This window comes from Sphaeroforma arctica, assembly GCF_001186125.1.
Source record: "Sphaeroforma arctica JP610 unplaced genomic scaffold supercont1.116, whole genome shotgun sequence".
In the NCBI taxonomy this organism is placed as follows: domain Eukaryota; class Ichthyosporea; order Ichthyophonida; genus Sphaeroforma; species Sphaeroforma arctica.
Genome location: NW_014040442.1, coordinates 111,521 through 134,682, shown reverse-complemented (window position 1 = coordinate 134,682; position 23,162 = coordinate 111,521). Strand labels below are relative to the sequence as shown.

Sequence of the window (23,162 nt, the reverse complement as noted above, 5' to 3'; positions counted from 1 at the left end):
TGATCATCCTTGGGGGGACTTAAGCGTTAGCTAAGGGCCACCCATTCTATGTAGTGGAGGACATACCAATGGGTTGTGAAATACTCATTGGATATGACTAAATGGGTCATTCTAATTGGGCGCTTATGTGGAGCGGCGATGAGCTGATACTAGTGCCCATGTCGGCCATTAATTGGTCATGGTTTAAGGACACAAATGTCCCATTGAGCCCGCAAATCAAGCTGTTGCTTGGCTATAGGCAGTCAAAGCCTCGTGCGCGGGAAAAAAAAATGCAAATGAAGAGGAGGCATAAACCACGGCGGGCGTTGGAACGCGCGGCTGGTGGTGCCAACAATCGTCGCGTCGACAGCGGGGATGATGAGAGTTCCACAGAGGATTTTGTACCTCATTCGCAGGCGATGGATCGCAGTCCAGTGGTACGAGCTCGGACTCAGAGGTTCTTTCTGGGATCAGTGATTGTCCGGATGTCATGTCAGATTCAGATGTTTCAAGTGATGAGAACATTTCGTGACCAACTATGGGGTACCAACCGCCAGGTAAACAATCACAGTGTACAGAAACACAAAGAGAGGTACAATCAGACCCACAATCGATCTACACAAGACTAAGAAGCTCCCAGATCGGACACAACACATAGTGAGTGAAGCAAGAATGCTTACGCAACAAATATATCACGAACTTAGCGCATAGCGCTTCATGAGAAGTAAGACATGCTAATAAAGCAAGATTGCGTCTAAGGAATGCAAGATTGTATCCTAATCACGAACCCGCACAACGATCTTGAGTTTACAACTTGTGCAAACTAGGAGCAGAGAGTTTTGGACGAGATAGAGTTTTAAATGTCTGCAAACAAGAAGTACGCTGTTTCCAAGAAACAGGACATACCAAGAACACGACAATCACACTCAAATCATGCACACGCATGTGAATTTCGCGTATATACTGGTTGGTTGGACACAAGGACACCACGATCAGACATACACAAGAGCAGTAGAACCCAACAATAGTTTAGCGAACGCGAACACAAACACAAGACAGTTGGTGCAATTAGTATGAAAAAACTTAACAAAAAGTTCAATATTCACACAGTACGGTACATATGACCGAACATCAAAAGTGACGTCAATCAGACCGAGCATCACAAGTGAAGCCTGTTAGGGCCAGCGGTGAGGTCAATGAGACCGAAATTCACAGGTGACGTCATCAGGACCGAACATCTACTTAATATCACATGAGGAATAAATACGAGTATGTTCGCACGTGACGGAATAAGCTTAACTAACCAACAACAAATACACTTTCACAATCACAGGAAGGAACACAACAAGTTACCGCATAGCACAGAGCGGTAAACACTTCCCACGGAAGTGCAGAAGATCGTAACCACGACAAAAGTAAATGAGATAAATGTATATATATATATATATATATATATATTAAAGTTACTAGTAAAGACGAGGGGTACGCGCCTATTCACAGCGAATTTTACACAAGTCTTCACTAATAGCCTGCAATATAGACACGTCCACTCAGTCGACTCAAGATGCCAACACAACCAAAGCAGGCGTGTATGGTGGTGAAGGTGCGGATGACAACCCAGCAGGGGGAGGGTAGCCCCGGGTGCCAACTCAAGCCAACAAACACCTAATGAGGTGCCCGTACAGGCATCAACAATACGTTTAGAAAAATACGAGAGAATTTGTCAAGGCGATCACTTCCTGGTGAGTATGATTGTAGCCAAACTGAAACAAACAGCACCTATAACCATCGCGAGTCTACACAAGATGAGAGTAGGCATTCACGATTAGCAACCAGAACGTCGCATGCCAATGGTAGACGCAAAACTCAGAAGGAGATACGACCAAGCTATCAATGAGGGTGGTGAGGATGAGAAGGACGAATTAATACTAATTAGTTAGTATATTAGCGAGCTATAAATCTTGCGTTCACGCTTAGATGATAAAGACAATAAACCTGCACTATCTAAACTACTAAAGACTTCAAAATTTCCGAAGTTACCAAGAGAAGACAGTAATTTCAAATGGAAAATTGTGACGACAATATAGATGTTAAACAATATAGAACTATGAATAGAGTAACTTTATTATCCCTTTTTGCAGTGTTGTATATTGTGTAGACAATGTGATAGTTCACAGGAAAGTATATCATGTAATCTGTGAGTGTCATAATATATTGACACTCTGCCATGTGGAGTGAGTGTCATAATATATTGATACTCTGACATGTGTCAGTTCTCTTGTGTACTATAATTAGTACCGAACTGCTATTGTATAGGATATAAGAATGTCAGTGTTGATTCTGTCATAACACTCCCTTAAAACCAGCAGTGTGTAGTGTTATTGAGGATACAATCTGCAGTTCACTGTAGTGTGATGCGCTCCTCCCCTGGATTGTTTCCGTGAACGGCATCGGAAGATTGAGGGACGACGGAGAGCATATTGGAAGTATAACGAGAATGTGCGGGACGTGCCGTATTTTTCGTAATCTTGTGTACTATACTTAGTACCGAACTGCTATTGTATAGGAGAAAAGAATAACAGTGTTGATTTTGCCCTAACACTCTCCTAAAACCAGCAGTGTGTAGTGTTATTGAGGATACAATCTGCAGTTCACTGTAGTGTGATACGCTCCTCTCCTGGATTGTTTCCGCGAAGGCATCGGAAGATTGAGGGACGACGGAGGAGCATATTGGAAGTATGACGAGAATGTGTGAGACGTGCGGTATTTTTCGTAAGAATGTCAGCGACATTGTCAGAGGAGGTAACATATTGAGTGCTGATGACACCTTGGGATTGTATGTCGCGGATATGATGGATACGAATGTCAACATGTTTGAGATGCTTGTTAGTGCCGGTGTCTGTAATGACGTGAATGGCCGATTGATTGTCGCAATAGAGCGGTGTGGGTGTGGACTGTGGGAAGCCGATCTCGGATAAGAGATTGCGCAACCATTGAAATTGTTTACCAGCCTCAGATGCAGCGTAATATTCGGCCTCTGCAGTGCTAGTCTTGACGGTCTTCTGACGTTTGGACTTCCAGACGACGGGGACGCCATTGATACGAAGGACATAGCCACTGGTAGAGTGACGAGTATCAGGACAGGCATTATAATTGGCATCGACGAAAGCATCAACAATGGGGGCACCAGGCTGGAAACAATAGGTAAGGCCAAGATTGGGCGTGCCTTTGAGGTACCGTAAGATACGCTGGGCAGCTATTCAATGCGCTGGAGACAGATTAGCCATATAGCGTGGGAGATTGTTTAAAGGGAAGCTGATGTCAATACGAGTAAGCACCGACAGGTAAAGCGGGAACCATCGTTAGCGCTGATGATATCAGAAGTGGCAGGCGTAGGGGCGACATGAGCATCAAGGAGATCAAACGTGGTGAGGGCATCGGTAATATAATTGTCCTGGAGAAGACGGATGGAGTCATTGGTAGGATATGACGCGAACGCCGAGTAACCAGTGTGGTCGGCCAGGATCTTTGCAGCTAAACTCGCGAGTGATGAGCGTTTTGAAGTGACTAATGTCGGAATCGGTTTTACCACAGATAATAGTGTCATCGACGTAAAGGATAATAATGCAGGAGAAGTCGGGGGTGTTGATAATAAACATGCACGGATCGGTACGGCTCTGGGTAAAACCCATGGCGAGAAGTTTGGACTTAATGAGAGCGTGCCAGAGGCTACCCGACTGTTTGAGGCCGTATAAACACTTCTTGAGAGCAAGGACGAACTTATCAGGGAAACCGACAGAACTAGAACCGGGAGGAGGGCGCATATATATAGGCTCGTCGAGGTCAGCGTATAAATAAGCGGTGTCGACATCCATTTGAGCGACTCGCCAGCCTTGAGAAGCAGCGACAGCAAGAACAGACCGTAATGTTTCATGAGAACACGTGGAAGCGATGCCCTGCGTTTGAGTAAAACCCGGGCGCATGATGTGGTCAGAATACAAGTACTTAGGTTTTAGTTGTTTATTTTAGTTTTTATAATTTTTTACTGTTTATCATAATACTCTGAGAAACTTGGTTTTTGCTGACTACTGCGGCACATGACTTATGACTCACTTTTAGGGTCACTAATTTTACAATTACTAATAAATGAACAACGTCTCCCTCTCTACGGAGGGAGAACGTTGCGATACGGTTATTGAAGCGTTCGTTTACCACATTCTTAGCTTACCAAGGAAGTTGTGAGTATATTAGTAATTAGGAAATAAGCTACTTTATAATAATTGAATGAAATTTTTTTAGATTTTTCTACAGGAATACGACGAACGAAGAAAGAGAACATCGATTGTTATAATAGCGGAAGTAAGATGGCGCGACAAAATGATGAAATCTTTGAGAATCTACCCGCGGTAGAAGACGATAGTGGGTACACAAGTAGTGACGTTAGTGCCACAATGCCATCATTGATATCGAGTAGTGGCAGCGAAGAGGACTACGACCGAACCCAAGGAGCCCACGACCGAACCCAAGAAGCAATCGAATCAGGACCAGACATCTGAAGTACAAGAACGAAATGAGCAGGACAAGAAGGGCCAAACGGCCAAGACGAGGGACCAGCCAGACGATCAGTTAAGTAGAAACGATGGTGCAAAATAGTTTGGTGATTATATGTTGTAGAAACAAATAGTGTGGGTAAAATTGTGAGTTAGATATCGAGTTACAACCCTATTCTGGAAATATTTTTGGTTAGAGGATACTCAGTAGAAATTGCGTTAGAGAAATGGAACCAGTTTATATAGTGAGTAAGATCTAAGAGGTTGTATGCATAGAAGCAATCAAGAATAGAATTAGGAATGTTGCACCTACGGTAGATGGGGCAAGTAGATATAATACTACAAGAAATACGCCCTAACTCTAGGCATAGACAAAGGGAAAAGTTAGGTAGTTCGCAATGTCCCAGTTAGAAGATACTTAAAGGGACTAAAATGAAGGTTAGAAAGCAAGTAAGGACACAAAGAACAAGTCAGCGTAAACAATTATAGATGTATATCATGATATCATAAGCATAGTACGTTACTAACGTGGTAAGAGAGATTCTTCTTGACGAAATTGAGAGATCGAAGGGGTAGAGAGTATGTCCATATTTAAATGGTACCCAGGTACATTGAACAAAGAGGTTAGCAATAGGATCGTGGTACGATACGGACTAATAGTACAATTTGAGTCTTACTGTAAATCAAAGAACCACCTTAGAAGTTACAGTACATAGATAGGGATGATATCTGGTAAACTAGGGGATGTCGAGGTAAGAATTGTATAATGCACAGTTAGAATCCACAGAGGCACTGGGAACTACTTGTCTAGGAAGGACTTTGTGTTAGAGATGCTCGAAAGAAAGTACCAAGCAGGATCTAGAGGTAAACAGAGGGGTCTGTAGGGCACGACAGGCCGACAATAGGCAGTTACATACCGACAACCGCAACGGCACATGCAGCTGCACAAGGGAGTATGATTAGCATAGGAAGAAGAGTAAAGCGAGAGCGGTGGAGCTCTCTAAGGATGTGACTCCACTAGGAGGTTGGAGTAGCACCCAAGGAGTGTAGGGTGAACCCCGACAAGTATTTCATCGAAGGATATACGGCACCATAGTCTGCTGGAGGCATGAGCAGAATTCATTTACTAATGTACCACTCTGAAAAGGACGTAGTGAAAGGCACGGAATAAATCTTTCCGGGCAAACAGTGTCGAGACTTGTTGAGATGAGAAACGATCTCTAGGACGGAGAAGTATTTATACCCGACCTATTTCGAGGACGTTTACATACATTACAAACCTCCATTGAACCACACAACGTATACCTCCATTGAACTACACAACGTACTATTACGTCCAACCTACGTCAAAGCCGTAAGCAGCAACATCTGACCCCTGAACGTCGGGAGGAAGACTCCATAGACCGTCGAGGGACTAAGCGCCACCAGTCTGTCACGGACCATACCGGCCAACGTGCTGAGAACGGACAGATGGAACTACAGAATAGAGAGGTTCATCACCAAGCAGCGGCTAACATTAGACAGGCATCCAAGACACCCAAGGGTGATATCAGCCTAACGAAGGAAGACGTGGTAATTAGTGACGAGGCCAAAGGAGATCCCGACTTGCGTGCGGACAGGGGGCAGTCCAGTACTGGTGAACATGTAGCTAGTAGTGGGCTGCCCTCCTGTTCGTCTTCGGGTATCTCTGGAGCCTCATCTTCCGGTAACGAGCAACCACGCTTCCCACCTAATAAGCGTAGGCGCCACCGCCGTCGTTCCAACAACAAGGGCACGGTGCAGGGCCAGTCGTCAACACAGAAGCTAACCGAGCTCATGGCACAACAACAGTCGCTCTTGGAGAAATACGAACAAAGGCTGAAGCGTACATCTTCAGAACGACCTACGACAACGTTGTCCGCGCACGAAGCGTTGACTAGCCCATATAAACGGGGGCATAGGGCACGAGGTAGGGAGGGCAATCCCACGTTTCGTATCCAAGGCCGTTCACAACAGCAACATGGACTCGGGTATGAATCACCTGGGTCGGCAGGTCAACTCTCCGAGGAAGAAGAGACTTTGTCGTCTCTGGACGAGGCTTCGTCATTCCAAGAATTCGCACGTGAGCAGGTGTTGGCCAAACAAAACCCACATGGGCAGGAAGCGCTCAAGAACAGGCAGGACCAGATGAGCACGACCTATCGCCAACAACAACAGCGACAATCGTTCGAGAGGGCAGCAACCAGTGAGTATGTACAGACGCCTAAGCGAGCGAAGACGACGACGCTCACACCTCCACCCACACCGGCGAGTATCGAGAAAAGTCGACAGGTGCTACACGCACGTATACTACACTTGAGCGACGAGCTATGCCAAGCAATAGAGGATAATAATACGGCTCGAGCTGAAGCTCTTAGGGGAGCGATCGAAACGCTTCGAGCCACGCCAGAGTCCCGTCCAGTGAAAAAGCGTCCAGTACCATCACCTCGTACATGGCCCGATTGGCCCTCGAATAGATACCACCTCCACGACTTCATGGAACGGGACACGAAGGGGGCTTTACTGGAGGCTTTTAAGAACGCGCAAATCGCAGGGTTAGATGAGAGTTGGAGCCTTATATGGTTCCACAAGGTATTATCCTACTTAGAGGCTGAGAAGTCAACATTGGATTACATACGTGACAACTCTGAACGATTGAAGATGTGGACGCCACAACCACAAATCGAACAGATTTGCTCACACGAGACTCTCAAGCCACTGTTGATCCCGTGTTTTGTAAGCTTGCCAAGGGCCATAACCGCAACATGCACACCCCTATTATGGAACACATGATACAGCTCATGGAGAACCAAAGGAGGGCACGTGAATGATGCCAGACGGATGCCGACTTCCAACAGAATTTATTAAACCACTGCATTGTTCAACTGTTGGAGGAAGCTCTCAACCGCCGTACGTATGAAGGCACTCTACAATTACATCCCAAATGGCAGTTAATGAAGACCCACGAGCTTCTACAGTTGTTGAGTCCCGACATTCAGGACGCACAGCAGCGCACTGCGGCGCGACTCCAGAACCGTAATAATTGCGATGGTCCACCAAGTAATGGGGCTCGTGACTACACCAATAGCCGCTCTAACCCGCAGACGGTTCGACGACAGTCCCAGAACTGGGCACAGCGACCCCAGCCGACATTACCTACAACGTGTGCTGGATGTCAGGCACAAGCACCGCCAGGTTCACGTCATATTTCGCGATGTCACCATTTCCGAGCGTCGCCCCGAGGGGGTACGGACGGCAGGGCGCGACCGTATGACACCAACCGCACATCACGAGACGCACAACCTGCACACAGACCGTCCGCAGCTTCAACCTTAGGACAGGGACAGCCCAACAACTCGGGCAAAGACTTGGTCACTACACGTCCGACTCCGCAAGTACAGATGAACACGATTACAAACGACGACAGTTTTGTACCACCATCAGCAGCTACAGAGGTACACATCAACATGATGCTCACGGAAGACTTCGAGCACACAATACTGGAACCAGACCAGGATTACGGTATATGGGAGACTGTTACCGATCAAGCATGAGATGTGAGGGTGTCTTAGTCGGATATGAGCTTCACATTTGTTAATACTATTAGGGAAGTGATGGCGATACAGGACCCATTACTGTCTTTTGATAACCGAGTTTATATTCAAGTGCAAGTTAATGGACGTACGTTCAAAGCATTGTTAGACACGGGAGCAAACAGAAGTTGTATCTCACAGACATCCGCAGACCTCCTCGGCCGCCCAATAACTCCAGCACCACCTGGGTAATTCATATATTTAGCTGACAAGGAGGTTCGAACTCCTCAACTGGGGACGACGGAAGTGGTACCCATTCGGTATGGGACCAAGATTATCCGACGGGTCACTGGAATTAATGAATTTACCGGCAGGAATAGACATCATAGCGAGACAAGATATGTTGAAAGGCTTGAGTCTATACATAGGCGGCATCCAATCTTCACTTGCACCAATAGACCCCACAGAACTCGATGAGCTCCTCGAACCCATCCCACGACGACAGGCACCGAACACGATGGAACCCGCCGTTGCACGTCAACGGCTGGCACAGGATTTAGAGGCGAACGCGCAGATTGCTGACAAGGCGCGATGTCGTCTGGAAGGGAGCGAAGTTACCATTCCAGTAACCCATGAACAGGCGATGCACATGCGCAGATCAACGCGTAACTTTGTATCCGACCGGTGGCTACCATACGTGGACGAGCAGGTGAAGAAGTGGTTGGCGGATTTGGTGATCACGAAGCGGACGACACCGACGACTGTTAACCTCCCGCTTCTTGCGGTCCCGACGTTTGATGCAGAAGGGAACCTGAAGAAGGTACGCGTATGTTTAGATATGCGTGCTGTCAACGTGCTTATTCCGGGCGACCAGTTCTTGATTCCCAGGGTCAACGAACTTATCTCTCGCCTCAAGAGTAAGAAGTACTACACTATGCTGGATATATCGGCGGCATATCACAGGCTACCGATCCATCCCGATTCACAATATCTGTTTAGCTTTACACACGAGCGTTATCAGTACTCGTTTACATCGGCGCCATTTGGACTCCATGTGCTCACGCAACAGTTCCAGCAAACCTCGAGCACAATACTGAACGGCTTGCCGGTCTACCACTATATGGACGCTATAGTTATTGCCAGCGACGACTATGACGAACATATTCGAACGGTGAAGAAGGTGATTCAACGTTTAACATACCAGAGTTTTAAGCTCAACCCCGTCAAGTGCCACTTTGCTATTCCCGAAGTGATGATCCTAGGGAAGAAGGTGTTGGCACAAGGCATAAATATTGATCATGAGAAGCAGACCAAGCTTATCGACTGGCCTACCCCACTACGGTACAAAGACATAGGCTCTGCCTTAGGATTGGCGAATTATCTTCATGAACATCTCTCCCCAACTTCGCGAACACAGTTGCATCTTTGCGCGAGTTTTGCAAACTCAAATCGAAGGAGTTGATCGGCGATCGTTGGGAGGAAAGACATGCACAGGCGTGGCAGGCGATGAAGGATGCAGTTGTCAATGCAGTGGCGTTGTACTTTCCGGTCGACGGTATACCATTGAACTTGGAAACCGACGCTAGCGATTACGGTTTGGGGAGAGCGTTATTCCAATGGGTCGACGGGAATTTTTTTAATTTAATGTTCTTTAGCAAGACTCTGAACCATGCGCAACAGAACTACGCTACACTAATGAAGGAGTTACTAGCCTTGGTGTACGGGCTGACATATTTTAGGGAACATTTGGATGGGCAACGGTTTGCAGTCTTTACGGACCACAAGGCCCTGGTGTATATGAATACACAGCTCAAGCTTAAATCGATGCTTCAGAGATGACACCATATTATAGCACCGTTCAACTTTACCATATCACATATACCAGGAGAGACAAACGTGCTTCCGGGCATGTTGAGCAGAGTACATGAGGGGACTGCGGAGCAGGACGAACCTGAAATACTGTACACAGACTGTTGGCAGTTATTCCCTAGTTACTTTGAACAAGCGCAACAACACTTCGGTCCGAACAATACAGATGTATTTGCGGACTCGTCTAACGCTCAGCTTCCTCGATTTTGGACTAAAGACGATGGGGAAGGGGCGTTTGCCCACGACTGGTCGACAGTCGATGAATAGATGAACCCACCATGGGAGAAGATACAGAGAATGTTACGCAAGATAAGGACCGATGGTGCGAGGGCCACGGTGTGTCTGCCATGGGTACCAAGAGCACCATGGTTTGACCTGTTCAAACAGTTGTTGCAATCAGAACCAGTGCTGGTCCCACGAACGCGGCACACGTTCCTCAAGTACGCTAAGTTTGCCTGTGGCAAGACGCCATGGGGACACACAGTGATTGCACGAGTGGGACCCCCTAACGGGTTCAAACTGGACCCGCTGTTTTCACAGCGACTTGGGTATGCAGAACCAAAACACACAACGTACGTAATATGTTTAGATACCGCGCGAGAGATCTCGGTGGCAATGGCGGATGCAGAAGGTCAACCGGCATTTGAGCAGGCGACGCCAGTAGAACAACAACGCCGTACGCGACTCACACAAGCGCACCACGAACTCAACAACTCCGTCAGAACGGTCATGTGTGGCCGGGCGCACTTGAGTTGCCAACGGAAGTCAAACGGCAGTGCGCTATATGTTTGGGACAGGATACGCTTCGTAAATGTTTCCACCCGATGATTAGCATTGACGCGCGCTACCCGTGGGGCCATATTCAAGTCGACTATATCCCGATGCCACTTGAGTCCAGACGAAAGAACAATTATATACTTCACGTCCTGGACATTGCTACAGGCTACTCAATCCTTCGAGCGACACGGACAAGACGAATGAGACGACGGCACAGACACTAATATCAGTTTTTGGCGAGCATGGTTTCCCACGTATGATCCAGACGGACATGGAGAATGAATTCACTAACAAGACAGTGGGGCTACTGGTCCAAGAAGTGGGTATGCTACACAAGGTGTCACCTCCATATCGACCCCAGGTACTGGGTGCTGCTGAACGCCGTCATAAGGAGATTACACGTTCCATTCGACAATGCTGTGAGGCAGTTCCTCTACGATGAGACGAACGCCTTCGGTTTACGATGCTCTATCAGAACCTTCGGATATCCCGACGTCACAAGAGCGCGCCGTTCAGTGTATATTTTGGCCGCCGTCATGTACCATTTGCCCACTTCACTGATGACTTACCGGATACCCAGCCGATGACGAACGACACCTGGGCACAACGGTTAGACCAGTTGCTGGATACGCTACACAAGGTGTCACCTCCATATCGACCCCAGGTACTGGGTGCTGCTGAACGCCGTCATAAGGAGATTACACGTTCCATTCGACAATGCTGTGAGGCAGTTCCTCTACGATGAGACGAACGCCTTCGGTTTACGATGCTCTATCAGAACTTTCGGAATTCTGATGTCACAAGAGCGCGCCGTTCAGTGTATATTTTGGCCGCCGTCATGTTCCATTTGCCCACTTCACTGATGACTTACCGGATACCTAGCCGATGACGAACGACACCTGGGCACAACGGTTAGACCAGTTGCTGGATACCATACTGCCGACTCTCCACCACATTACCAAGAAGTATACAGGCAAACTTACGAAGACATTTGACCGCCTGCACGCTCATGACTTGGTCCATTTCGACGAAGGCGATGTGGTTATGGTACGATCGGATGGTAGAACGACTAAGGCAATGCGGCCACTGTTTGGGCCGTATGTGGTGAAGGCCAGGATCGGACAACGATATGAGTTAGCGAATAAAGACGGATCCGCCCCTCCAGAATTCAATCACAAACCGGTACGGGTGGAACTCCTCCGGTTAGTGCATAGGCGCACAGACCCACCACTTAACGACGAAATGTGGACATGAGGAGGTGTTGAGTTTCGCCACATTATTACACACCGTACTAATGATGAAACAGGGAATTGGAATACTTGGTGCGATGGCGTGAAGGCGATCCAACGTGGGAAACATCGGAGGCTTTTGATGATGCCAACGATATCGCGGACTACCACAAAGCTTCGCAGCCATGGACACGTAAACGCCAACGTGCCCAAATCTAAAATTATATCTTCAGATATGCCTACTCGGTAGGACGGTGCGCTCGAACCGTAATCGTCGAGCCCTCTAGCTCTCAGAGGATAAATGCCAGCAACTAAGTTACTTGGGTATTCCTCACTATCTCTAAAACTGGCACACTGCTTTTCGGTCAGTGCTTCAGTTTGGGGGGGTTGTGGCCAGAATACAAGTACTTAGGTTTTAGTTGTTTATTTTAGCAATTATAGTTTTTTTTACAGTTTATCAGAATAATCTGATAAACTTGGTTTTTGCTGACTATTACAGCACATGACTTATGACTCACTTTTAGAGTCACTAATTTTACAATTACTAATAAATGAACAACGTCTCCCTCTCTACGTAGGGAGAACGTTGCGATACATTTATTGAAGCGTTCGTTTACCACAATAATCGTGCCTTGTATTTATCAACTATGCCGTCAATCAATTTGACTTTAAAGACCCACTTGCTGGAAACAATACAAGCATCATCTGGGACATATTCGGGCTTAAGAAGATCATATGTGTTGGATTTGGCGAGGCTATGAAGTTCACGTTCGATGGCAGCGCACCAAAGGTCGGCGTCTTCACCACGGAGTGCTTCACGGATGGATTTGGGGGTGAGGGGATGAGACTGAACGGCTAAACACGTAACAGAGTATATGTGGCGGGCTGTGTCGTTGTAGAGCTGTTGCTGGGACGGAGGTAGAGATGACATCGGAGTGCGGAGCGGGACAGGGATGGTATCGGGCAGAGTGACCGAGCAAAGGGGATGAGAGGAGGGAGACGAAGGGGATGGAACAACAATGGGTGGAAAGGATCGTGTCAGTTGAGAGGTGGTACGGCGAAGTCATCGATCGATCTTGTTTTGGGAATAGGTACGGCGAAGATGGGCAAACGAGTGGGTGTGTTTGTGACGAAGCAGAGATTCGTTGCGAGAAAGATCGAGGGGGATGGGTGGAGTAGAAGATGTGCGACGAAAGGGGTGAAGGGGGCCAGTATTTTCAATGTCTGATGACCATGTGATATGCCGTAACGGTCGAGGCGTGGGAAGGAGAGCGAGGGCATTTTGAGACTGGACATTATGGGCAGTCATTTGGTGAGCGCGTTGACGTGTCATGCACATATTATTGGGTAAGGGCGGGGCAAGTAAGGGTCCGGAGTTAGAGAAGGAGACCGCGAAGGGTGCGTGATGTGGGATGTCTGGCAGTATGAGTACGGATATCGGCATTAATGGTATCTTCGAGAGGCGGCGGGAGGGGGGGGGGGGGGTGGCATTAATGGCGGGAGCAGGTGAAGAGTAGTGGTCGGAACTAGGGGTAGTAGGCTCCCCTAAAGGCTCCCTTGGAGTTGGGGGGGAAGCTGACGGAGAAGTGAAGCTGGGGCAGGAGAGGAAACCTCCCCTGAAGCTAAATGGGAGAGCGCCTCTAAAGGAGGAGAAGCGAGTGAAACCTCCCCTACAATTGGTGGAACCTCCCCTGAAGCGGAATGAGATAGTTCCCCTGAAAGAGGAGAGGCGGATGGGGCCATTGGGGAGGGAGGAGTATGAGGAGAACCTGTAGACTGGGCGGTGGTAGCGGACGGAGACGTAGGGTAAGTGAAAGACGGCGTAGTAGCATAGCAAGCCCGAGTCTTCGTTGGGTGTGAGAAACTGTGAAAGAGGGGTAGTACCAACAGTTGTCCAGGCGGGGAATACACGATCGTTAAGTTTGACGTCACGAGAATGACAATGCGACCAGTTTTCGCACTGAGTATGCGACACTCGTCGTAATACTTAGCGTAGGGTAAGTGGAAGACGACGTAGTAGCATAGTAAGCCCGAGTCTTCGTTGGGTGTGAGAAACTGTGAAAGAGGGGTTGTACCAACAGTTGTCCAGGTGGGGAATACACGATCGCTAAGTTTGACGTCACGAGAAGGACAAATGCGACCAGTTTTCGCACTGAGTAAGCGACACTCGTCGTAATACTTAGTGCCATGGCCTAGATACACGCCGAGGAGAACACGATCATCAAGCTTACGCTGTGGATCTTGATTGACGTAAGCAAGACAGCCGTAAACATACAAGGAGCGTAAGCGGGATTGGAGTGATACGCCGTAGAACATCTCCCAGGACGACTTGTTGTCGGGATTACGCTGATTGTGTTGAATGGCTTTGAGAAGAGTGGCATCACGGATGGCTTCAGCCCACATTTGTTCGGGTTGCTGACTATGGTGAAGTAGACTAGCCATAAGGTCGTTTATGCTGCTATTGACATGCTCGGCGAGACCTTGTAAAGCAGAGGAGTTGGTCGGAACATAGCGGACTTTCACGTGGGCAACTGTGTTGATAGCGTTGAACACGGGAGATGTGAACTCTCCGCCGCGATCACATTTTAACTCTTGGAGGTTGGCGAGCTTGTCTTTGCCGATATCAGTGTAAAAGCGATCAAGAGTATGGGCAGCCTCGTCTTTGGACTTGAGGGTATAGACAAACGGCATCCCGGAATTGGCATCCACAAACTTAATGTTGGATGTACAACCACCAACGGAAGAATGGAGGCCAGTTTCAAGATCAACATGAAAAACCGTGCCGATTGGAGGACGAGTTGCAGGATCTTTAAGCGTGTGGGAAATAGGGCGGCGACGCATTTTGCTGGTAGCACAGGTAGTACAAAAAGACGCATCCGTGGGATGGGCAAGAACATCAATACGTCTACTACTTTAGTCTCTCATTGAGAGACTCATACGTTAATAGCGTTTTACGTCGTCAGCCCGAGAGTAATTTGGGACTTGTCCTCAAATTAATATAAGTATAGGTGGGTCAGCCCGAGAGAACGTAAGAGTAATTTGAGACTTATTCTCGGATTATTCTATTTATAGGACACAAGCCACCGGCTAGCCGAGAGCCGAGGTCCGAGACTGAGTGTAGTAACAGAAAATATGATATATTTATTTCTAGAAAATATATCCGAGTGCTAAAGTGTTCTGCATAGGTTTCTCATACTGATCATATGAGTTTTTACCCTGGCCAACCCAAGTGGTTGAACACTAGTACAAATACCATCAATATATAACTGAAGGTGAGATCGTAAATAAATTCATTCGAATGCACCATACTTTAGATACACTAGCACTTTACTTATAGTCCCCTACACCGCACGCAAACAGTGATTTTGTAGAGACCATGTGTATATGTGGTGCGCATAGTGCTGCCGTTGGGATGGTTGATGACGCACTCGGTAGGGTGAGAGGTGTCGCGTTGCGGAGGAAAGATAATGCGATAACCATTTCGTTGTAAGAGGCGAACGGAAAGGATATTTTGAGTAGCCTGTGGCATGATGAGAACGGACCAAGGCCTGGAAGATAACAACGTTGTGTGGGTGTAATCTGTGATTTGTCGAGGAACTCCACAGTGAAGACACCATGTTCGAGATGAATAACACCTTGGGTAGTGTCACGGATATGAATCATGGCGCCGAAATCAATAAAAGAATTAGCGACACATGAGGGTGTTGCGGGTTCATTGCAAGAAGTGGCACAGTGTACAGTGAAATGGCCGGTAGGCAAGGAGGGGTCGGCGTGGCGAAAGAGATGGGGTGGAAGGCCGGAATGTGTGCCACTGTGTATCCCGTGGCTTTAATTGGAGAGACACGCGGTAGCATTATGACCTGTATGGGAGCAGTGGGTACAAGAAAGTGCTGAACGGACCACGGGACATTTATTGCCTTTGTGGTCATTGGAGCCACAACGGCGACAAATGGAATCGGGGCACCCAAAAATACTGTGGCCTGGTTGAGTACAAATAGGACAAGGCTTGTTTCGGCGAGTAGGACCAGCGGTGGAAGGCGTTGAAGGATTGCCGACGGTAAGTGCGTTTAAACCGGAAGGAGAAGGGGAGACGTCAAGATGGTAATCGCCTGTGAAATTCGTGACTTTCATGTAGACATCATCGATGGTGAGTGCATCGATGGTGAGTTCATCGATGGTGAGTGCATCAATATCCTGAGCGAAAATGTCGCAACGAAGGAGTTTGTAGTCGCCACTGCGACTGTATAAGAGGGCACAGATAAGATACTTATCAGGAACGACTTTGCCAACGTCAAGAAGATGTCGGCGGATGTCGTCTAGTGCCTGAAGAGTCAAATCGGGAGACCCGGTGGCGGTGAAATTGATGAGAGATTTCATGGCAGTCCAGAAATGACCATGACTGCCTGTAATGGTTGCCGACTGTACCGGGGCTGGAGGTTACCACAAGCATACATGCAAGGTGAGGCAGATGTGTTTAAAGTAAGCATGGGGTGCCTTGGACACATGAGACTTGTATATAGAATTAATCAGTGTCTCATTGATGGAGTCAACGAGAATGCGGCGGCAGCGGGCGTCAGCGAGCATGTCGGGGCCGCCTCCGACTGAGACGTCGTCACAATGAGGGTGAAGGCGATGGATAACATCAAAGTGGTCAAGTTCCATACGTAAGCCAATGAGCCAGTTTCCGAAGTTAGTATAATCCTTGAGTTTGGTGCGCTTATAAATGTCCTTATATTTGGGGCAGTCGGTGATGGCAACGGCAGGCTTGGTGGGAGAGATGTCATATTTCTCAGCGATGGACTGAGGTTTCTTGTGGACACGACGAATAGCCTGTATTTGATCAAAGGCAGCTTGAAGGTCGGCACGAAGAGTAGTAACTAGGTCTTGAAGACGAGAAGAATCGTGATCAGATTTGATCTCATCGTGGAGATGAGCTTCAGTACGAGCAAGCTTTTCAAGGGCTTCGTCGAGGCGGCGCTTAAGAATATCCCGTTCACGCTCAATACTGGAATGAAGATCGTGGAGTTGGTTGAGTTCGTATTCCAAGTCAATGGATTTCTGTTTATAGCGGGTAGCATCGTCGTGATAATGGTCGCGGTTGGGTTTAATGCGATGAGCATTGGTGTGCGAGACGACGAGATGGGCTAGGACGACAGCCGTGCTAACGGGGATGTCGTGAGCAACGAGTTGGAATTCATTGAGCATGGCATGAATGTTAAGGAAGTGCGTGTTTGCCTCGTCAAGCGTCTGATACGTAGGACAACCAGGCCAAAGATCATCATGAAATGCAATAGCACTTTCGAGGGAGTCGAAGGCCTGGGGTATAGTAAAGACTTCAATGGAGGGAGGCATGTTGGATGACTGTGTGTATACCCGTGATTGTGGTACCCGCAGATGTGTAGCGCGTGGGGTAGCTGAATGCGAAGGGTATGAGACAGAGGAGAGACACTATTGTAGGAGTCTAGTGTTGATTAAATAAAACTATGAATCGAGTAACTTTATTATCCCTTTTTGCAGGGTTGTATATTGTGTAGACAATGTAATAGTTCACAAGAAAGTATATCATGTAATCTGTGAGTGTCATAATACATTGACATTCTGCCATGTGGAGTGAGTGTCATAATATATTGATGCAAGACATACGTGAAGCAGTATTCGGAGACTCTTCAAATTACAAATGAACTCGATATCGAGAGCAAATTATGTCAGGTATATCCTCCAAACAATCCTGGTCATCGAGGGCGTAAAAAGGGTCGACGTGCCAGGAATCGACGTAAAAACAAGCGCAAGGGAAATCCACAAATATGCAAAATATGTTCTGCGAAGTATCACACTGCCAAGACTTGTACATCGTCAGAACTCCGCAAATACTTGGCAAATCACAAAATGACCGCTCTCATCAGAGCGTACACTTTGCCGGAAAGTATTTACAATGTACGTTAGGACTACAGAATAAAGAAGGAAATTAATTCGCATGTGAAAACTTGTATATGAACTCTATCACAAGCTTATTCAACCCGCCTCTCAAAATCCACTATTTACTACCCTAAAATGATGTGATTTCACTAATCACTACCCCTAAAAAATATGGTAGGGTTTGAGGATATATCTACTAAGTGATCGTCAAGGGTAGTGATTAGTGGAATCTACATACCCACGGGGTGGTGTTTAGTGAATCCCCTCTATATTGATACTCAGACATATGTCAGTTCTCTTGTGTACTATACTTAGTACCGAACTGTTACTGTATAGGAGATAAGAATAACAGTGTTGATTTTGTTCTAGCAATAGAGTTTACTACGCATGTATTCCTAGCTATTTCAATGCCACTATGTCAGTACCCAGCACTTGTGAGATATCTACTAGATTTAACTGACATCTACTGATGCAACAGAGAATACCAAAGATGTACTCAATGAGATACGTGACTCGGGAACTTGAGTCACAAAGCACTACACGGATATAGAGCAATTCAATCGAAATATTATTGATAGACTCGGGCACAACCCATTGGACTATATGTTAGAGAAGTTTCCCAATGACATGGAGAACAAGGCACTGAACGTAGATGTGCGCACATAGCGGTTGCACAGAACAATGCAAGTGTTGGAAGAGCGCTACTGGAACACAGACAAGCAGCCAATACACGCACAACTACTCAAAGTAGCGAGATAGAAGGCACTCATGTACTAGGGACCGCAAGAGAAGGTATACGCAATCATTAAAGCAGACAAACTGTCTGATGGAAGTGACGGTCACTTATCAGATATGAAACATAGTGTGTTCTACTTTCCTAATGAAGCATCCATAAGAGCGGAAGCCAAAGTACAGGCAGATCGTATGTACAGAGTACGTAAGAGATACATGTGGTCAGATATACTCAGTTAGGTCTATTTAGGATTTTAATGTTTATTTGAGAAAAGTCATAAACCCTGGTTTAGGGTTTATGATCAAATTTATACACATGTCAAATAGGACCTATGGTTCATTTTATGATTCAATAAAGATACAACGTCTCCCATTGTATGAGGGGAGTACGTTGAGATATTATTAACCTCGCGTATTTGACTACATTTTTAACAAGCTTATATAGTTGTACTTTATTGGAAGTAAAGTTAGAATCGACATAGTATGAGGAAGACGGAAAAATGACCTATATTTTTTTTTCGCTAGAATTAGGGCATCAACATCGAGGCAATGGAAGAGCCTACCAAGGAGTCACTTGAGAGGTGTTAATGCCCCCACTGGACTGTTAGCAGCAGACCAACAACTGAGCAGTGAGGACAGCGGGTTTTGCAGTAGTGACCAGAGCTTGCCATCTTTTTTTGTCAAACTCAGAGAGTGACTCTGAGGAAGGCGAAGAAGATGAGGATCACACAAATGAAGAAGTGATCCCCCTACGAGAATCACGCCATGAAATCAACCAATCAATCAATATAAGAAGGCAGCGATTGGCAAGATGGGATATATACGATACTATAAGAAGAGAAGAGCGATATGTGAAGGTGAATGGGTTGAGTTGGCGCCAAGTCGGGCCACCAGCACCATTAAAACGAGCAGCAAGGGCACCAGGAATACTGACGAATGGCGGACATGAACATGGCGAAGGAATAAACGATGAACAACGGACATGGACAATATTCACCGGACAAGGTAAGTCTCTATGGTCAAGAAGGAAAAGTGAGCGGGTATATTAAGATATAGATAGTTCTTAAATGCGGATGGGTGTTGCTTTAAAGGTGCAGGCATTAGTAGCAGGAATGTATGAAGTAGTGTCACGTGATAGAGGTTGTAATGCGAAGCAAGAGGCACGCACCTAGACATCATACACCGAGTATTGGTTTGCACAGAGGGAACCTAAGTTAGTGATTAGTTGTGATAAGCATCAGGCGGAAGCAAGGACATGAGGTGAACGTCACAGGTATCGACATGTATTACAACCGAGGGCATAAGCAGCTGGATAGCTAGCAGCGAGGAAGTACTGGATACGAGTTATACTGCGTGAACGGAATACAGGGTGAATAGACGTTCAGCCAGTACTTGCTGGGCCAGATGGTGGCAAGTAAGAGTGAGCATGTGCAACCAGAAGACACACGTGCAACCGTTAGAGGAGCATGAGGCCAGAGTAGAGAGTGATGAAAGAGAGTTACCCCGAACATTTACTCTGCACGGGAGGCAGTGGGACCATATACTCTGGGAGTAAAGTACGTGAGGCCAGGAAGCCCATATGGGTTGGGATGAGAACCATCCCTTGCATATATAAGCAGCAGGCAGGGATGGTTAGCGATCAATTGTTTCTAGACGTACAAGTACATACAACCAAGCAATTAACGCGATGCCAAGCACACGGAAGAGCCGCCGTGAACACGGTCTGGAACCCGAACAACAAGTACGTAGTGCGAGCCACCAACGAGGCCTTAAGCGCAGAGTTGGACCATCACAAGAAGTAGGCAATGGATCGTCTGGGAATCAGCGAGGTAATGCAGACGAAATATTCCGAGCGACTCAGACAATGTTGCAGCAAGCCCTAGCGGACCATCAGACCTGCTTACGTCAAGGCGAGAGTGCAGCACCGCCTAGCGACGGTTTCGAGTCATCCCCGTCGAGCACTAGCACACGGAGAGAGGAAGTCAGGGGACAAGAGCGCCAGAATGACGGCAGCAGGGTTCAACACCAGCAAGGACAGACACGGCCTCGTCGGAAGCGTCGGCCTTACCGTCAGCACCGACAGAATGCGAGCAACGCACAATCTAAGACGGATCAGCTGTTGAAGAAAAAGCAGGAACTGTAGGAGAAATACGAACAACGGCTGCAACACCTACAAAGACAGGCAGCGGGACCGCGAGTAGATCATACAATGATTTCTCAAGATCAGGACCAAGAGGAGAGTGATGATACATCTCGTGCGTTGGCAGCACCACACGGAGGAAATGAGCGTTTGGAGTCTAGGATTCCAGGTAGTGCGGCCAGACACGGCGTAGGGTACCAGGCTCCATCTCCAGAGGTGGGTCCAATGAACGCAGCTCCATCAAGAGTATCTATTTCGTTACAAGATTTTGCCCATGCGCAACAACGAGCAGCACAGGATCCTCATGGCCCTGAAACATCGGACAATCGACGTGACAGACTATCCGGTACGATCTATTCTCAACAACAGAGTCAACGTTTCGAGGCGGATGCACTACGAGATTCGCTACCACGACACACGACGTCAGCAACCCACACAACACCGGCGATTCCACCAGCGGCCAGTGATAAGGAGACCCTTCCTACACCAGAAAGTATTGCTGCAGACCGTCAAGTACTTCATGCGCGGATGCTTTGACTATCTGAGGAATTGTGTAGAGCGGTCGAGGCAGAGGATCTTCCACGGGCCGAAGCGCTACGAGGGGTACTAGAAACCTTGCGAGCTGCACATAACTCTCGCCCAGTAACTAAGCACGAGCCACGAGAGCCGAGAATCGATACCAACTACATAATGTCTTGGAGAGAGATACCCGCTGAAGAATGCGCAGATCTCGGGCCCAGACGCGGCGTGGAGCTTGCGGTGATTTTATAAGGTTCTTAGCCATTTTAAGTCCGAACAATCTACCATGGACTACATTAAGTCCAACCACCAGCGTTAGTCAACTGGACACCAGAGTTGCAGATAACACAGATTTGTTCTCACGAAACTCAAGCGACAGTCGACCCGAAAGGACACTTTCGGGCGTCAAACATACCCATTATGGAATAGATGACACAGCTCATGGAAAATCACAGACGTGCCCATGAGCGCAGCTAGACAGATGTGGAGTTCAATCAAAGCCCTTTAAACCACTGCATCGTACAGTTATTGAAAGACTCCCTTGGATCCCGAACATATGAACGGACATTACAATTGCACACTAATTGGCAATTGATGGAGACCCACAAATTGTTGCAGCTTCTCAGTCCAGATATTCAGGAAGCACAGACGAGAACTACGGCGCGGATGTCGATCCGGCGACCCCATAACAACGATCATCAACGGGGGGATGCACAGCTACCACGCACATCACAACCGTCACACCACGACGGCCACAACCGTGGCAACAATGTACACCGATGTCGACGACAACGATGACATGTGGCGGGTGCCAGACACAGGCGCCACCAGGTTTACGACACGTTCCTTGTTGTCATAATTATAGGGCAGCGACACAGGACAACCGTGGCCGCACGTCAGAGATACGACAACGTGCCTCGATATCACATAATTCAGTAACACCCTCAACGACGGTAACACTATCGGTACCACGGGTACGGAGTGCGGGAGGCGACAACAACACGCAACCGTATGTACACAACCTTACAGATACGTCGGCGTGGGATACCCCACCGACCGCTACAGATCTACATATTGGAGCACTGCTTTCTGGTGATATGGGGGAGAGTGATCCGACTACAGGAACAGAAGCTGATAAGATATCCCTAGAATGGCCACCTATATCAGATCAACCATGAGACATCAGGGTGTCTGACGACAATATAGCATTGACGTTTGCGTACGCGGGATACTCGGTACAGGCGATCAAAGACCCGTTGTTGACAGCAGATCAACGAGTGTATGTTCAAATTCAGTTGAACGGTCGCATGTTCCGAGCCCTGGTAGATTAAGGCGCAAACAGAAGCTGTATTTTGCAGGCATCCGCAGAGGCACTAGGCCTACCGATTTCTCCGGCTCCTCCTGATTCATACATTTATTTGGCGGATCAGGCGGCGCACACTCGGCGACTGGGGACGACGGAGAGTATCCCAATTAGATATGGAACGTCCATAACGAAAGGTTCTTTAGAACTACTGAATCTACCGGTAGGGATCGATGTGATCATCGGGGTGGATATCATGCCGTGCTTGGGATTTTACTTAGGGGGACTACAATCTCCTTTGGCACCTATAGATCCGACAGAATTAGATAATTTACTGAAGCCGATTTGTCGACGACAAGCCCCGGACTTAATTGAACCTGACGGCATACGTATGAAACTGAAAGCAGTCCTGGAGGCGAATGCAGCGATTACTGATAACACACGCTGCCGGTTGGAAGGGAGTGAGGTAGCCATACCGGTTACCCGAGAACAGGCGATGAACTTGCGACGATCAACGAGGAACTTTGTGTCAGACCGGTGGATACCATATGTGGAAGAATAGGTGCAAAAGTGGCCACGAGATTTAGTAATTATCAA

The 23,162-nt window shown here is 47.5% G+C and overlaps 6 protein-coding genes across 6 annotated transcripts; 5 read left to right on the top strand and 1 right to left on the bottom strand.

Annotated features, from left to right (window-relative positions):
- Positions 1-101: 101 nt before the first annotated feature.
- On the top strand, positions 102-608 carry SARC_02561 (hypothetical protein; the record flags this gene model as incomplete). The annotated part of the gene is made up of 1 exon (XM_014303692.1): positions 102-608. The coding sequence occupies one exon, from the start codon at positions 102-104 to the stop codon at positions 606-608; it is 507 nt and encodes a 168-aa protein (XP_014159167.1).
- Positions 609-5,999: 5,391 nt separating this feature from the next.
- SARC_02560 (hypothetical protein) lies at positions 6,000-7,340 on the top strand (the record flags this gene model as incomplete). The annotated part of the gene is made up of 1 exon (XM_014303691.1): positions 6,000-7,340. The coding sequence occupies one exon, from the start codon at positions 6,000-6,002 to the stop codon at positions 7,338-7,340; it is 1,341 nt and encodes a 446-aa protein (XP_014159166.1).
- A 5,600-nt stretch (positions 7,341-12,940) lies between these two features.
- Positions 12,941-13,183, top strand: SARC_02559 (hypothetical protein; the record flags this gene model as incomplete). Its single annotated transcript, XM_014303690.1, has 1 exon — positions 12,941-13,183. One exon carries the CDS (start codon positions 12,941-12,943, stop codon positions 13,181-13,183), a length of 243 nt encoding a protein of 80 aa, XP_014159165.1.
- A 2,600-nt stretch (positions 13,184-15,783) lies between these two features.
- On the bottom strand, positions 15,784-17,307 carry SARC_02558 (hypothetical protein; the record flags this gene model as incomplete). Its single annotated transcript, XM_014303689.1, has 3 exons — positions 15,784-15,815; positions 15,981-16,374; positions 16,408-17,307. The coding sequence occupies 3 exons, from the start codon at positions 17,305-17,307 to the stop codon at positions 15,784-15,786; spliced, it is 1,326 nt and encodes a 441-aa protein (XP_014159164.1).
- Positions 17,308-20,290: 2,983 nt separating this feature from the next.
- Positions 20,291-20,746, top strand: SARC_02557 (hypothetical protein; the record flags this gene model as incomplete). The annotated part of the gene is made up of 1 exon (XM_014303688.1): positions 20,291-20,746. One exon carries the CDS (start codon positions 20,291-20,293, stop codon positions 20,744-20,746), a length of 456 nt encoding a protein of 151 aa, XP_014159163.1.
- A 66-nt stretch (positions 20,747-20,812) lies between these two features.
- Positions 20,813-21,280, top strand: SARC_02556 (hypothetical protein; the record flags this gene model as incomplete). Its single annotated transcript, XM_014303687.1, has 1 exon — positions 20,813-21,280. The coding sequence occupies one exon, from the start codon at positions 20,813-20,815 to the stop codon at positions 21,278-21,280; it is 468 nt and encodes a 155-aa protein (XP_014159162.1).
- Positions 21,281-23,162: the final 1,882 nt, after the last annotated feature.